The 14,574-nt window shown below is 45.7% G+C and overlaps 1 protein-coding gene across 1 annotated transcript in view; it reads left to right on the top strand.

The window, feature by feature from the left end:
- LOC137431887 (cofilin-2-like) overlaps positions 1–14,051 on the top strand; it is a 65,878-nt gene extending 51,827 nt beyond the window's left edge. The window contains exons 3-4 of the mRNA XM_068123711.2: positions 12,048–12,124; positions 12,372–14,051. Coding sequence (XP_067979812.1) covers positions 12,048–12,124; positions 12,372–12,499 — 205 coding nt within the window. The 3' untranslated portion in view covers positions 12,500–14,051. The remainder of the gene's footprint in view (positions 1–12,047; positions 12,125–12,371) is intronic.
- Positions 14,052–14,574: the final 523 nt, after the last annotated feature.

The raw sequence follows: 14,574 nt of genomic DNA, 5'->3' as shown, positions 1-14,574 counted from the left end.
CCTCTTCACAGCATCAATCACAGGCTCTATTCCCATCATCTTTCGCAATTCATCATTTGTCTTCCTCTCTCTCAACGATACTCCGCACATCCGTCGAACCATTCGCATTTCCACCCTTTCCAACCTTCGTTGCTGCTCTACGTTCATTACCCATGTCTCGCTCCCATAAATCATAACACTTCTCACACATGCAGCATACACCTTTCCCTTCAGCTTCAATGACACTCCCCTCATCATCAGCACGCCACTCAGTACCCGAAACTTCTTCCATGCACATCTCACTCGAGCAACCGTTGCCGAGTCTGATCCACCTTCTCCATTCAGCATGTCTCCGAGGTAGCAAAATGTTTTCACACCTTCCAGCTTCACGCCGTCTCCAAGATCCAACTCAACATTTCCTCCATCTGCAGCTCCCTCTGTGCACACCTTACATTTGAATGTAGCTGCCACACTGGTTAATGACCCTCTCAGACCACTACATTTTTGATGAACCCACTCAGCGCACATTGTACATTGAATGGAGTTCACTCCGACACCCTTCCTACACACAGCACAGGGCCACTTCCCAGTTCTTTCCACCTCACCACATGCTTTACCACTTGCCATCACCTTCGTCTTTCCGATATTCACCTTCAGACCTTTTGTCTCCATGCATTCCTTCCACGTGTTCATCTTTTCCTTCAGTCCATCCATACTTTCCGCAATCAACACCAGATCATCTGCATACAACAACTCCCACGGTAAACCCTCCTTTACGTTCTGAGCCAGCACCTCCATCACAGCTACAAATAGTAGTGGACTTAGTACCGACCCCTGATGCACTCCCACCTTCACCTCAAACTCACCACTGTTCCCGTCCTTCGTCCTTACAGCTGTGCGCGCTCTTTTGTACATTGCCATCACTACTCTGATCAACCATTCCTCCACTCCTAACTTCCTCAATGCCCATGTCAATACTTTGCGTGGTACCCTATCGAATGCTTTCTCCAGATCAACAAACCCAAGAAACAACTTCTTCCTCTTCTCCATAAACTTCTCCTGCAACTGCCTCACAATAACAAGTGCGTCTGTCGTTCCTCTTCCTGGCATAAATCCAAACTGCATTTCGTCAATCTTCACTTTCTTCCTTATCCTCCTCTCCAACACCCTTTCCAATATTCATTCCATGCTCCAATAACTTTATCGCTCGGTACTAGCCACACTCCAGAGGGTCACCTTTCCCCTTGTATAGAGGGACGAGGGTACTCAGTTCCCAATCCACTGGAATGCGGCCTTCTTTCACCACCAGATTACAGATCTCTGTCATTCTCTTCACACCCCAAATTCCTGCTGCCTTCAACATATCTCCCACAACTCCCGTCGGCCCTCCCGCTTTTCTACCCTTCATTGCTTTTATCGCTTCCTCAACTTCCTTCTCAGTTATCTTTTCTGCCGGTCCTAAAACTGGGTTACTCTCTATGTTGCCATCCCATTCATTCTCTGTATTCAACAGCATTTCCATATATCTTTTCCATCTTCCTTTAATTCCATCTGGGTCGACAATGATTTGTCCCACTTCATCCTTCAAGCAACTCACCCCCATCACACCACACCTCTTTCGCTATCTGCTTTGCAATCCTGAATACTGCTTTCTGACCCTCTTCCGAATCCAAGCGTTCTCCGAACATTTTCCTACATGCCTCCTGCGCCTTTGCTACCTCTTTCTTTGCAGCCTTCCTGGCTGCCTTATAACTTTCATGCTCTGCTGTTTCTGCTCCTGTACCCTTAGCCTTCTGCCACTCATTGAACTTCTTCCTCTTCTCGTCAATCCTCTTTCCAACTTCATCATCCCACCACCATGTTTCCGAGTGCCTCGGTGGTCCTTTTGTCCATCCACATACCTCACCATCGGCTCCCAACAGACTAGCTTTCATCGACATCCAACCACTTTCAAGCTCAACCACATCATCCTCTACCATACTCAGCCTCTCTTTTAATGCCTCCCTTACTGTCACCTCTTTCAACCTCCACACCTTCATTCTCGGTTGGTACTTCACCCGCCGAGCTCTCCTCGCACCTTTCACCCTTACGTCGCAGACAACCAAGTGGTGCTGTGAAACAGCCTCCTCCCCCGGGATCACCTTTGTGTCCCGGAGGTGCCCCCTATCTCGCCTACGCACCATCAGGTAGTCAACGGTTGTCGTCGACCCACCTGACGTGTATGTAACAAGCTTATTATCCTCTTTCTGGAACTGAGTATTACAAATCAGCAAACTCCAAAATCCTTTCACCTTCTCCATTTCTCACACCATATCCATAACCCCCATGAACTCCGTCAAAACCATCCATACTCCTTCCCACATGTCCATTTAGGTCTCCTCCGACCACAACAACTTCCTCATCTTTCATGTTTTCCATCAGCTTCTCTATCGCACACCAGAACTTGTCCTTTTCTTCATCGCTTCGACCAACCTGCGGAGCATATCCCGAGGTGACGTTCACCAAGAGCTTTCCAATCGTCATTTTCACCATCATCAACCTATCACTCACTCTCGTCACACTCACCACACTGTCTACAAACTCCTCAGAAAACAGGACACCAACACCATTCACGCCCTCCAGGCACCCTTGCCACACAAACTTGTATTTCTGTCCCTGCCTACCCTTCACCATTCTCACACCACTTCCCTTCCATCTTGTCTCTTGCACACAACATATGTCCACTCTTCTTCTGACCAATACTTCCACCACTTTTCCTGGTCTCCCTGTCATTGTCCCTACATTCCATGACCCAAACCTCAGAAACAGATCTCCACTTCGGGCTGTACCCTGCCCATATGTAGTTGTAATTGTCATGGTTCCCTTTTTGAGGCAGTTTTTTTTTTATGGCCGGATGCCCTTCCTGACGCCAACCCTCTTAGTCATCTTTTACGACACGCAGGGATACGGTGTACCTATTCTTATCCAGGGTACACACCGGGAAACGTTTAAAACATGGAAATTCTGGGGGGTGGGGGGGGGCGGCGTCAAGGGAAAGATAAAATGAAAATAAACCCTTCAGCCGGCACTTAGCTTGGCGTCCCAAAGAGTACCCTCAGGAGCTTGGCGGCTGTTGAAACTGGGGTAGCCACTCATGCGGGAAGTGGTCCAAAATGGCGGTGTCGAACACCGCGCGTCGAAGACACAACAAGCGTGAGGCGAGCAGATTAGACGGCCTCCTCTCGATTCTCTACCGTCAAGCCCAATGTGGCCTTCAGCCTCCAAGAGCCCAGCAGTTGTCCAAAACCTCGTGTGGGTTAATCGAGATCAACGTTCGTATCTTTTCTTGATCATAAACTGATATCCTCAAGCAGTACCAATGTCCTTGTGTCCATCACAGCCCAGACGACACCTGCCTTCTGAATCCCGCAATACCAAACAAGGCCGCAAACCCGCTTTCCTCCCTCGCAGATTTATTTATTTTTAAACGTGTATCAAACAGCACTTTGGCATTGCCCGTCAGATTGTCCAAACCTATAAACGAATACAGAAATTAAATTTCAAAATTAGAAGTCTTTCCAATCAAATGCAAACACCTGCGCTTGTATCTCTCAGCATCGACATTTATCACTACTTCAAATACCTAAAATTAGAATCAGGTGCACCAGCTCAAGTGCAAATGATTAGAACATCGTTAGAGAGGATCTTGGAGGAACCTGTCTTATTTAAACCTCAGACATTTAGTTTGGTTTGCTCTTTGTTGTTGAAGTGTGCGGCGTCACCATGCCTAGATCAAAAAAGCTCTCTGAGGCTTTCAGAAAGAAGGTTAGAGATGCCGACGAGTCTGGGAAGGAAAATAAAAAGATATCCAAACAATTTGAAATCAATCATTCGACTGTCCGGAAGATCATCTACAAGTGGAGAAGATTCCAAACAACTGCCAACTTGTTCAGGCCAGGCCGCCCCAGCATATTCAGCCCGAGAGCAGACCGCAAGATGCTGAAAGAAGTCTCCGAGAACCCCAGAATGTCATCACGGGACCTACAGGTAGCTCTTGCCACTGTTGATGTCAAAGTGCATGAGTCTACCAGAAGATAAAGGCTGCACAAATTTGATCTGCATGGGAGGTGTGCCAGGAGGAAACCATTTGCTGTCCAGAAAGAAGATCAGGGCAAGACTAAAGTTTGCCAATTAACACCTCGGCAAAGACAAGCACTTCTGGAACAATGTGCTCTGGACAGATGAGTCAAAGGTAGAGCTATTTGGCCACAGTACCAGAAGACATGTTTGGCAAAAACCAAAGACAGCATTTGACCACAAGACCCTGATACCAACTGCAAAGCATGGTGGTGGAAATATTATGGTTTGGGGCAGCTTTGCTGCATCAGGGCCTGAGCAGCTCACCATCATAGAATCCACTATGAATTCTGCATTGTACCAGATGGTGCTTGAGGATAATGTGAGGCCATCTGTCAGAAAGTTGAAGCTCAAATGAAGGTGGACCTTGCAACATGACAATGACCCTAAACATACCAGTAAATCCACCAAGGAATGGCTGAAAAGAAAGAAATGGAGGGTTCTGGAATGGCTAAGTCAAAACCCGCATCTAAATCCCATCGAGATGTTGGGGGATTTGAAACGAGCTGTGCATGCAAGAAACCCCTCAAACATCGCACAGCTGAAAGAATTCTGCATGGAGGAGTGGGCAAAAATTTCTCCCTGTCGATGTCAGAGACTGGTCGACGGTTATAAGAAATGCCTACTTTAGGTTGTGTCTGCCAAAGGGGGCAATACCACCTATTAGAGCCAAGGGTGTACTTACTTTTTCCACATGCGAAATTTGCATTTGTTTATGTAAATTATACAATGGACGACAAAATGTAAATGTTTCATGATATTTGTCATATTATATCACCTTTATCTATCAATATTGTTGAAATGAAGATCACATAGCTGTATGTTGAAATATGTTGAAAAAGTCAAAACTTTACATGGGGTGTACTTACTTTTTCACGTGACTGTATTTATAAATGAACTTTCAAAGACATCTGGAGACGTTTCAGCAATTTCTAACACGGATCAGAAATACCTTTCACAAAAACAATCTTTATAAAAACAGGATTTGACATTTAAAAAAAAAAAAAAAAAAAAACTATGATATAACATATCAGATTTCCTGACACTTAATTTTGTGACAAGTTCATTATCTCACTTGGTATCAAATATTTAAAACTTTGAGTCTTTCAGAGTATTTCACAAATCAAGACGAGATTGAACTCATCACAAAAGGGGATATATCGGTACACCACACAACAGGCATTTTAAGGCCATTTTCCATGGCCATGACAAGCGGGGTTAGCCTTGCGGTCCCCATGACAATCTTCTCCATTTTGCCATATTTTCTGCATCTCCCCTTGTGAACCCCCTTGCCCGCATTTCTTCTTCCACGATCATTAGCTAAGTCATTAACCGGCTCATCTGATCATGTGCTTGTTAAAGTAGACATCTCTCTGACCATTCTCAGAGAGCCTCCTCAGCGTCAACGAGTCTGGCATTTCACTCAGGCCAACTGGCACGGTCTTCAAGCAGCCATCAATCATCTAGACTGGTCTCCTATCTCTACCGCCTCTGACATCAACTCATCCTGGGAATTCTTCCAAAGTAAATTGCTCTCTCTCATGCACAGATTTATCCCATCTCGTCTTCAGTTGTCATACCCTTCCTCCCGTCCATGGTACACGGAATCTTGTGGTGAGGCTGTTGCCCAGAAACAACTTGTATTGCTCTCGTCTCTTTGAAAGCAAATCCAACGGAAGGAAATCTCATTTCCTTTCACAAAGCCTGAAACAAGTGTGTGTCCCTCAGGAGAGCCAGGAAACAATATCTCTCCGTTCTCAAGACCGAACTCTCTGATCTGTCTCCCTCTTCCAAATCCGGGTGGTGTCTGATCAAATCCGTTTCTGGTGTTTGTTCCCCCTCCATCCCCTCCCTCACCTCAAACGGCTACACGGCTGACTCCGCACGTGAAAAAGCTGAATGCCTCAAATCTGTGTTTGCCTCTAAATCTTGTGTCCCAAACCAATCCCTCTCTGTACCCACCGTACCCAGTCGTACCCACCTGCTCCTGGACTCTGTCCTTTCCTCCTGACAAGGTGGAAAAGTTTGTCAACCCTCGACTCTGATTCTGCAACTGGACCTGACGGCATCAGCCCACGGGTCCTAAAATCCTGTTCTTCCGCTCTTTCACTCCCTCTGTTCTCTTCACCCTCTTTTGCTCAAGGTCATCTGCCATCTGCTTGGAAATCAGCCAACATCACCGCTTTGCACAAAAAAGGTGCAAAAACAGATCCTAGCAACGACAAACCAATCAGCCTTCTCCCAATTATCAGCAGTCATGGAATCCATCATTGCTTCAGATATGAAATCTTTCCCCTTCTCCAATGGCTTGATATCTGATCATCAATTTGGTTTCAGACCTGGTCACTCCACTCTGGACATGCTGCTTCTGCTTTCTCAACCATCAATGGAGGTCCTCAATGCCAAACAGGAAATTAGAGCTGTCTCCCTTGACATATCACGTGCCTTCGATATGGTCTGGCACCCCGCTCTGCTCACCAAACTCTCCTCCTTTGGTATCCATGGAAATCTCCACGCATGGCTGGCGGGCGTCGTAGTCAACGTGTGGCCCTGAATGGGTTTCTCTCATCTCCTCTTCCTGTTCAGGCTGGAGTTGCCCAAGGCAGTGTTCTGGGCCCTGTGCTTTTTCTGGTCTTCATCAATGATCTCTCTGACTCTCTTGAAAATCCTCTATCTCTTTGCTGATGACTCTACTCTCTGTCGCTCCATTCCTCATCCCTCAGATCGGCAGTCTGCAGCCTCTCTCTGCAGACCTGGACAAAATCAGACTGGGCAAACAAGTGGAACATGTCTTTCAATCCGGACAAATCTCACACTCTTCCGATGTCTCTCCGAAAAGACCGACTGGACAACCCTCCCATGTACTTTCTGAACAATCCTCTCCAAGAAGTTCTGTCACTCAAGCTTTTGGGTCTCATTATCTGCCATGATCTTTCCAGGGAAAACCACATTTCCAATCTGGCCTCCAAAGCCAAAGATATCCAATCTGCGAGTAAACCTCTTCTGGTGAAATTGCCAAAATCAAGACTCTATTCACCTTCACTTTCATTCCTCTTTTCTCCTTACTCTCTTCAATCCCACTCCTTTCTCCAGGTCTTTAAAACAGCTGTTCACCACCATCTCACCTTGGATCTCTTCGACCCCCGTTAATTCACCCCAGATCCACTTTTTTTTTTTTGTTCTTGTTTTGTAAACAAGATCGAGGCTCGTGAAAGAGCTAACCTTAATCACACAAAAAGTCAACCGACACATAAAACACAAAATAAGAGGAGCGGAACACAAGATGGGGAGAGAGGGGGAAGGACACAAACACAACATTGGAGAGCAAGGACATCGAGAGGAATGTGGGAGGGGCAGGGCTTGGGGGGAGGTGGGAGAGATATAAAACATATCAACACTGCAAGGACTTCCAGGAAAGAAGTTGGAATTTCAAAAAAAAAGTGTATCTGGGATGAATTAGCGGGGGTAGAAAAGATCAAGGTTGTGGATGGGGGAAGATAAGAGATGGTGGTGAACAGCTGATTCAAAGACCTGGAGGGAGGAGTGGGATTGAATGGAGTGCGGGAGATTGTTCCAGAGGCGGGAGAAAAGGGGAATGAAAGAGTGAAGGTGAGCAGAGAGCCTAGATTTTGGCAGTTTAACCATAAGAGGGTTGCTGGCAGATCTTGTGCGACCTGTAGGAATATCAGGGGGACACTGGACAGAGCACACAGAGCTGGGGGAGCAAGGCCGGAGAGGAGTCGGTAGAAGACAGAAAGACCACCAACCTGCCTGAGGTGAGTGAGTGAAGCCCTCGGAGTTACCTTCATCGCAGGAGATTCCAATGATTCTGAAAGCTATGGTTTCAACAGCGTGAAACCGAGCTAGGTGTGAGGCAGGAGCACCGGCCCAGAGGGGGGAACAGTATTCCATTGAGCTGTGGATGAAAGCCTTGTATGTGGAGAGGAGCTCAGGTGTGCCAAGGAAGGACTTCGCACGACGGACGATGCCCAGTCGGCGACTGGCTTTGGAGGCCAGCTTGGAAATGTGGTTTTCCCAGGAAAGATCATGGCAGATAGTGAGACCCAAAAGCTTGAGTGACAGAACTTCTTGGAGAGGATTATTCAGAAAGTGGATGGGAGGGTTGTCCAGTCGGTCTTTTCGGAGAGACATCGTAAGAGTGTGAGATTTGTCAGGATTGAAAGACATGTTCCACTTGTTTGCCCAGTCTGTGATTTTGTCCAAGTCTGCAGAGAGTGAGGAGGCTGCAGACTGCCGATCTGAGGGATGAGGAATGGAGCGGCAGAGAGTGGAGTCGTCAGCAAAGAGATAGAGAGGATTTTCCAGAGAGTCGGAGAGATCATTGATGAAGAACAGAAATAGCACAGGGCCCAGCACGCTACCTTGGTGGAACTCCAGCCAGAACAGGAAGGGGAGATGAGAGAAATCCATTCAGGGCCACACGTTGCCTACGACCAGAGAGGAAGTCCGCAAGCCATGAGTGGAAATTTCCATGGATACTACAGGAGGAGAGTTTGGTGAGCAGAGCTGGGTGCCAGACCGCATCGAAGGCACGTTATATGTCAAGGGAGACGGCTCTGATTTCCTGTTTGGCATTGAGGACCTCCATCCATTGTTGAAACAGCAGAAGCAGCATGTCCAGAGTAGAATGGCCTGGTCTGAATCCAAATTGATGATCAGAGATCAAGCCGTTGGAGAAGAGGAAGGATTTGATATCCTAAGCAATGATGGATTCCATGACTTTGCTGATAATTGGGAGCAGGCTGATTGGTCTGTCGTTGCAAGGATCTGTTTTTGCACCTTTTTGTGTAAAGCGGTAATGTTTGCTGATTTCCAAGATGCTGGCAGATTACCTTGAGCAAAAGAGAGGGTGAAAAGAACAGAGAGAGGGCGAGATAGAGCGGCAGAGCAGGATTTTAGGACCCGTGGGCTGATGCCGTCTGGTCCAGTTGCAGAATCAGAGTCGAGGTTTGACAAAAACTTCTCCACCTTGTCAGGAGAGGACACAGAGTCCAGGAGCAGTTGGGTTCGACTGGGAAAGGTGGGAACAGAGAGAGATGGGTTTGGGATACAAGATTTTGAGGCAAACAGAGTTGAGGCATTCGGCTTTGTCACGTGCGGTGTCAACTGTCGCCATTTGAGGTAATGGAGGGGGAACAAACACCAGAAACGGATTTGACCAGCCGCCACCAGGATTTGGAGGAAGGAGGCAGCTTTGAGAGTTCAATCTTGAGTGTGGAGAGATCGTGCTTCCTGGCACTCCTGACGGTAGACACACACTTGTTCCGAGCTTGGTGGAAGGAACTGAGATTGCCTTCAGTTGGATTTGCCTTCCAAGAGGCAAAGGCAAGTTGTTTCAGGGCAACTGCCTCACCACAAGACTCAGTGTACCATGGACGGGAGGAAGGGTAAGACAACTGAAGACTAGATGGAATAATTCTGTGCATGAGAGAGCAGTTTGCTTTGGAAGAATTCCCAGGAAGAATTGATGTCAGAGGCAGTGGAGATGGGAGACCAGTCTGGATGTTTGATTGCTGCTTGCAGACCGTGCCAGTCAGCCTGAGTGAAATGCCAGACTCGTCGGCGCTGAGGAGGCTCTCTGAGAATGGCCAGAGAGATGTCCACTTTAACAAGTACATGATCAGAAGAACCGATTGGAGCAGAAGAGCAGCAGCAGACATTTACAGGAAAGTTTGTCATAACCAAGTCTCGAAGAGGAGATACTCCATTGACTGAGATCCGGGTCCGGAAATTGACAGATTGTGTCAGTCCCAATGAGTCGCAGAAGTCCTTTGCTGAGGTGCCATGGCTGATGAAAGAGGTACCCACACCCAGCCAACTAGCATGATGACAGTTGAAGTCGCCGCATATGAAGAAGAGAGAGTTTGGATGAGTTGATAGAAGTTGGTCCATGTTGTCAGACAGCGAAATGTAAACGGAGTCATCACTGTTTGGAGGACGGTACAGAACACGTGAACAAAAGGTGGGAGCAAAGAGTAAGCCAGAGGTACTCCTGGGGGTTGGGTGGAGAGAGGGCAGTGCAAGGAGTGAGGAAGAGTTTTTGATAAAGATAGCAACCCCACCACCAGGACGAGGCTCAGGTCTATCATACAGGAGGAGCGAGTAACCAGGAAGAGATATTAAGGAATCAGACATTTTGAAGGAGGAAAGTTTCTGTTAAGCAGATCAAGTCTGGATTGTCAGAAGCAACCTGAATGGAGAGATCAATCGGGTTTGAGGGAAGGCCCTGGATGTTTGAGGTCCATACCATTAATGAGGAGAGAGGGGGAGCATCGGGTGCAGGACAGGGGAGGGGTACGGTCAGATGAAGGATGAGAGGGGGATGTAGGGAGAGCATTTGATAGTGTGTCAAAGATTACAGAAGTTACAAGAAAGGGAAGGATGATGAGGATGAAAGGTTTGATGGTGATGGGATGAGGAACAGTGAGGGGTTGTTTGAGGGGGGGGGGGGGGCAGAGGAAATTAGAAGGTTGGTGGAGGTATGAGATAGAAGGGAGACGAAGTGGGGAGGAGGCAGCTTTGAGGAGGGGGGAGAATTTTGGGGGGAGATTAGAAGGGGAGGGGTTGGGGGGGGAGTTTTGAATGGGAGGGGCAAGGGGTGAGTTTAAGAGGGGAGGGGCAAGGGGGGATATTTGGAGGGGAGGGGAAAGGGGGGAGTTTAGAAAGTGGATGATTAATGAAAGACGAACATTTATAACAAATTGGGTTTGTTGTGATTTTCAAGTTAGCGATCCGTTTAAGAACGATGGAGGAGGGGTGGAATGAATTTGAATTTAGAGCATGCAGTGATTTAGAATTCTAAGAGATTGAATATTTTTTTGAAATGGAATGAGTTGGAGAGGAAATTGAAAAGAGCCTTTCAAATAGGAAGAAAAACAGCATGTTGTAATATACCACTGAATAAAACACTGCAGGGGAAAGTTTAAACAGAACCGTGAAGAACAATCTTATATTCACAAAAATACCAACGGGGAGAGGGAGCCGAGAGGAACAACCACGAGTCCCGTGAACGGGAAAAGGTGGAAGGCGAGGCGATAATGGGGGCGGGGCGAGACAGCGCACCTGGACAGAATCACACGATGGGACAACTTCACACGTGGAGAATGGGAAATAAATTTTTTATTATTTTATTTTTGAGGGGGGGGGGGGGAGTGGGAGTCAAAACGTTCGAGAAAGAGTAGATGTTTGGGGGAGAAAGGGAAATCTAAAACCTAGCAAAAACAGCGAAGGAAGAAACGAACCTCGACGGGGGACAGGGGAAGTCTGAGGCAAGGCCGCAACACGCGCAGCAAACAAACGATTAATTTATGAAAGCTTAACACCGAGAAACTTCCAAGGGACACACTGTAGGTTCACACACGGAAAGATAAATACAATTTCGACGAAATACAATTGTGAACAATGACAACTTTGAAAATGTGGAGAACGTGTGCAGCTTCGAAAATAAGACTTCTTTCTTTCCTGAAAGTTCTAGCAGTGTCCATGTGTTTTATACCTTTCACACCCGCCCCACCCCAGCCTCCTCCCCCCAAGCCCTCTATCTCCCACGGACCTTCTGTTGTCCCTGTTCTCTGCTGTTGTACTTGTGTGCTTCCCTCTCCCTCCCCATCTTGTCTCCCGCTCTCCTTATTGTATATTTTGTGTGTCCGTTTGTCTTTTTTGTGATTGATGTTAGCTCTTTCATGAGCCTCGATCTTGTATACAAAAAAAAACTTTTAAAAACTTCTAAAAGGTGCCAATAATATTGTCTGGGACATTTTAGGATTTAATATTGTCCAGGCCTCTTGCATTCATCACTTTAATATTGTTTCAACAATTTTTAGTCATGATATCTTGTACTGTATATCCTTGACGGTTTGAAGCATTTATTCTGTGGTTTGATTTCCATCATTATTCCCTACATAGCTTGAAGTCCGGTTTGTTTATTGCAGGTGTGACGACACACTCCCAGTGAAAAACAAATTGGTGTATGCAGCATCAGCGGGTGTTCTCAAAAAGCAACTGAGGGGTAAGATTTTGATTTCTTTTTTTTTTTCTTTTTTTTTTGGTGTGTTGTTTTTCCCTTTGGATTTGAGGTGCTCATTTGTGTAGATTTTCAGTTGGTTAGCCTTTGTATTGAAATGGCCTTTTTAGAATTTGTGCCGTAAATAAAGGAAACGACCCCCATTATGAGTGAACAACTAGATGTTTTTTGTCTTATATTTGGGGATAACTTGTGCTTCTGAATTTGTGTTCCTACCACCATTCCTATGCAGGTTTAAAGGTTTACATGGAGGTACAAGACTTGGATTCATTAATTGACTGCGTAGACCTCGCAGAAAAACTCGGCTCGGACGTGATTAGAGTTGAGGGCAGGGATGTGAAAAAGAGTCGTTCTGCATAAAGTTGTTTTCAGAGTACCAAGTAACAAATTTTTCATACATTGATGTGTATTTGTTTCTCAAAAAATTCCAGGTGCCTTTTTCCTGTAATTTAGCACATTTACTTTAAATTGCTTTTGTTAAAATAAAATAAAATTCTTCTTTTTTTGCTCAACAAATTGTCCTTATGTAATATTGTGCCTTGATTGTGCAAATGGTTTGGTAGTTTTGGAGGAAGTGAAGGTCAAAAAAAGCAATTGGCAGTTATGAGTGGTTAGTCGAGTTTTTCTGAGCTTGTACTTGCGCTGAATATCAATATATTGGAAGCTTTGCTTTGGTTGCATGCATGTTGAGACATTTATCGTTGGTGGCCATTGACACTTCAAAAAGTCAACATTTTGTTGGGGACTTTCTACGCAGGCCTGACGAAATTAAAGCTGCATAGTTGGTAATTGTGGATACTTTATACTGATTTGAGTATGGCGGCTGTGTGGCCAATCTGTGTTCCACCAGTGTTGCCCTTCGCATTATGTGTGCATGCATGCAAACATATGCCACATACCAGAGTGCATGATTTGTACCACTGGAGACTATTTGCTGCCATGTAGATTGAAGGCAGACATGTAGCACTCAATTATAATAGTGACCAACCAATATGGGTTTGGTTGGGTTTGCACTTTGGACTCGTCGTAAATTTTATGCCATTCAACCATTGTGGGAATAAGGTCGTGCTTTGGCTTCGTGGAACTCCCCAGTACTCCACAATTTTCAACGATTCAAAGGATTGATGCTTTGTGATTCGCCCAATTTTGAACAAGCTCTTCGACGGATTATATTATTTGCAGACTAATCTGGCTCGTTAACGGTAACCTTTTCACTCTGTGGATGACGTTTTTGCAAGACCCATCCACCTTCACGTTGAGTTGGTTCCTCAAGTTTTCCAAACGAGAGGGTGATCACTGTTTAATGGTGTCTTTTACTTTTCATAAACAGCAGACATTCCTTCTTTGACCATCTCTATATTTGCTTCCAAAAATACCATTTTCAAATCCTTGGCAGCTTTGTGCTGCTTGGAATCGTTTTAGATATGGGTCGGACCTTAGTTGGGCAATGAACTTATTTTCATTCGTTGAACTAGGATCATGTTGAAACAAATTGAGTACAGGTTTTTAAAACAAACAAACCCGCTACATTGGGTTCTTTGTGCCTGCCTTTGACGCTCTTGTGCTTTGTGATAGTTTGACCAAGGGATTAACTTGTTTTGATGGAATGCATCCACGTGCTTTGTCTAACCAGATGTGAACACAATCTATTCACAATGGGGACGTGGAGGGTGAAGCGAGGCCCGTCCTCCACTCTCCCATGCGGAGGACAGCATCGCTCCACCTTCCTCACCCACCATATTTTAAGCCTGAGGTGAGAATTTCTGGTTTAAGTATTCTTACATTTTTGGGCAAAATTCTAAAGCTGCTTAACTTTCAGATGTTTAATTATGCCTTTGGCCTCCTCTCTCACGTTTTGTTTATCCTTAACTGTTCTAAAGAAATAAAATAAAAAGATGCTTTTTAAATGCTATTAATTGTGTCTGTCTGGTTGGTGTTGGAAAGTGATGCAAAGAAAGCAAGTGTTCATATTGCCAAGAAACTGCAGTATTGGATGGTTCCCAATTAATCCCACTTTATGTGGAGTTAGCTGAGCCGCACACGGTTTCCCCCTCTATTCCCAGCATCCTCATGTCTGTCTTTCTCCTTCAATTTTGGTTTACTGCTTCTGCCAACTCCATCCTGAGGGTTCAAATACTTCCAGTAGTGCTGTCTGTTGCAGCTTTCTCTGTGCTTGTGTATGATTGTTGCCAAGTCTACTTGTACTGTTTTAGGTTTTCATTGAAAGATTTTTTGGGAAATTCTCTGGCACTTGGTGGAAAACCTGACACCTGCTCCCTCCGAACCTATGTATTTAGTTCGGCCTTGACTTGGATTGAAGGGACGAGTCCTGTCGGCAGTGAGGTCACTGTCTATTCAACACAACTGTCTCCAGAGGTCAATTGCAAGGATGTCATTGCCTCATGAATAAACAAAAAAAACAAAAAAAAAATGCT

Source organism: Myxine glutinosa, chromosome 1 (assembly GCF_964187855.1).
Source record: "Myxine glutinosa chromosome 1, kmMyxGlut1.1, whole genome shotgun sequence".
NCBI lineage: Eukaryota > Metazoa > Chordata > Myxini > Myxiniformes > Myxinidae > Myxine > Myxine glutinosa.
This window is presented reverse-complemented; position numbering and strand designations above follow the sequence as displayed.